The 1,109-nt window shown below is 47.1% G+C and overlaps 1 protein-coding gene across 1 annotated transcript in view; it reads right to left on the reverse strand.

Moving 5' to 3' along the window:
* Nucleotides 1-22: 22 nt before the first annotated feature.
* LOC107564340 (protein APCDD1-like) overlaps nt 23-1,109 on the reverse strand; it is a 28,398-nt gene continuing 27,311 nt past the window's right edge. The window contains exon 6 of the mRNA XM_016249393.1: nt 23-723. Coding sequence (XP_016104879.1) covers nt 311-723 — 413 coding nt within the window. The 3' untranslated portion in view covers nt 23-310. The remainder of the gene's footprint in view (nt 724-1,109) is intronic.

A 1,109-nucleotide genomic window follows, 5' to 3' on the forward strand; every position in this document is an offset into this window, starting at 1 on the left:
TTTAAGGGGGTCTGAATACTTTCCGTACCCACTGTATATCATTGATGAATTCATTTCTATATGATTTCTTAGAAAAAAATGGACATCTTTATAGATGAAGGCCCTGGGCTGTATGACTAAATAATGACAGAATCTTTATTTCTGGGAGATTTTTCCTTCGAATCTGATTTACAGGCATGTTTTAGGATGTAAAGTCCCGTCAGGAGCGAAAGCGTCAGGCTTCGTTCTCGTAAAGTGCAGTTCCTGTTGTGCATTCATCCGTCTGACGGAAAACTCTAGTGCATTCTGGGTCAGAAACATCTGATCGCTTTTACGTCTCAGAAACCCACAAACTCCAAACCGCCGCCACCGCTGCTGTGGTTGCCAGATTGCCGAGGCTCTGCGCGGCGCTGACCTCTGACCTCTGACCTCCAGCGGCGGAGCACTGCACCAGCGGCGTCTGGTAGGATGTGGGCCGTCTGTCGGGTCGGTCGGGGCTGGAGCCGTCGCTGGGCCGCTGGCCGTTAAACAGCAGCAATCGTCCGTCTGCGTCGCGCTCCAATCGGAAGAGCTCATACTCTGTGTGTGGGAGGTGGAGCCCCAGCGCCGCGCAGCCATTGGTCGGAGTCACGTCCTGCTCCACGCCCACCTGCCACGAACCCTGAACACCGCAGCCACTCTCTTTGAACACATTCAGCAGAGACGTGGTCGCCAGATCCATCGCCGTCACGCGCATGTGGTTCACTGCAAGATCAGCAACAGAAAGAGTTGAGAATATATGCGCATATATATATATATATATATATATATATATATAAAGCTTATGTTTCGAACCATTAAGGTTTTAAGAGTATCAATGTTTAGTTGCTTGCATTGTGATATACACAATTCTCAAAAAAAACAAAACATATATATATACACACTCACACGTTTTAGAACCATTAAGATTTTTTTTAAACATTCCTTTTTTTTCATAGAGAATGTGTCTGTCTGTCTGTGTGTGTGTGTGTGTCTGTCTGTCTGTGTGTCTGTGTGTGTGTCTGTCTGTCTGTCTGTCTGTGTGTGTCTGTCTGTGTGTGTGTGTGTGTGTGTGTGTGTGTCTGTCTGTCTGTCTGTCTGTGTGTGTCTGT

This window comes from Sinocyclocheilus grahami, unplaced genomic scaffold, assembly GCF_001515645.1.
Source record: "Sinocyclocheilus grahami isolate Dianchi unplaced genomic scaffold, SAMN03320097.WGS_v1.1 scaffold924.1, whole genome shotgun sequence".
Classification (NCBI taxonomy): Eukaryota; Metazoa; Chordata; class Actinopteri; order Cypriniformes; family Cyprinidae; genus Sinocyclocheilus; species Sinocyclocheilus grahami.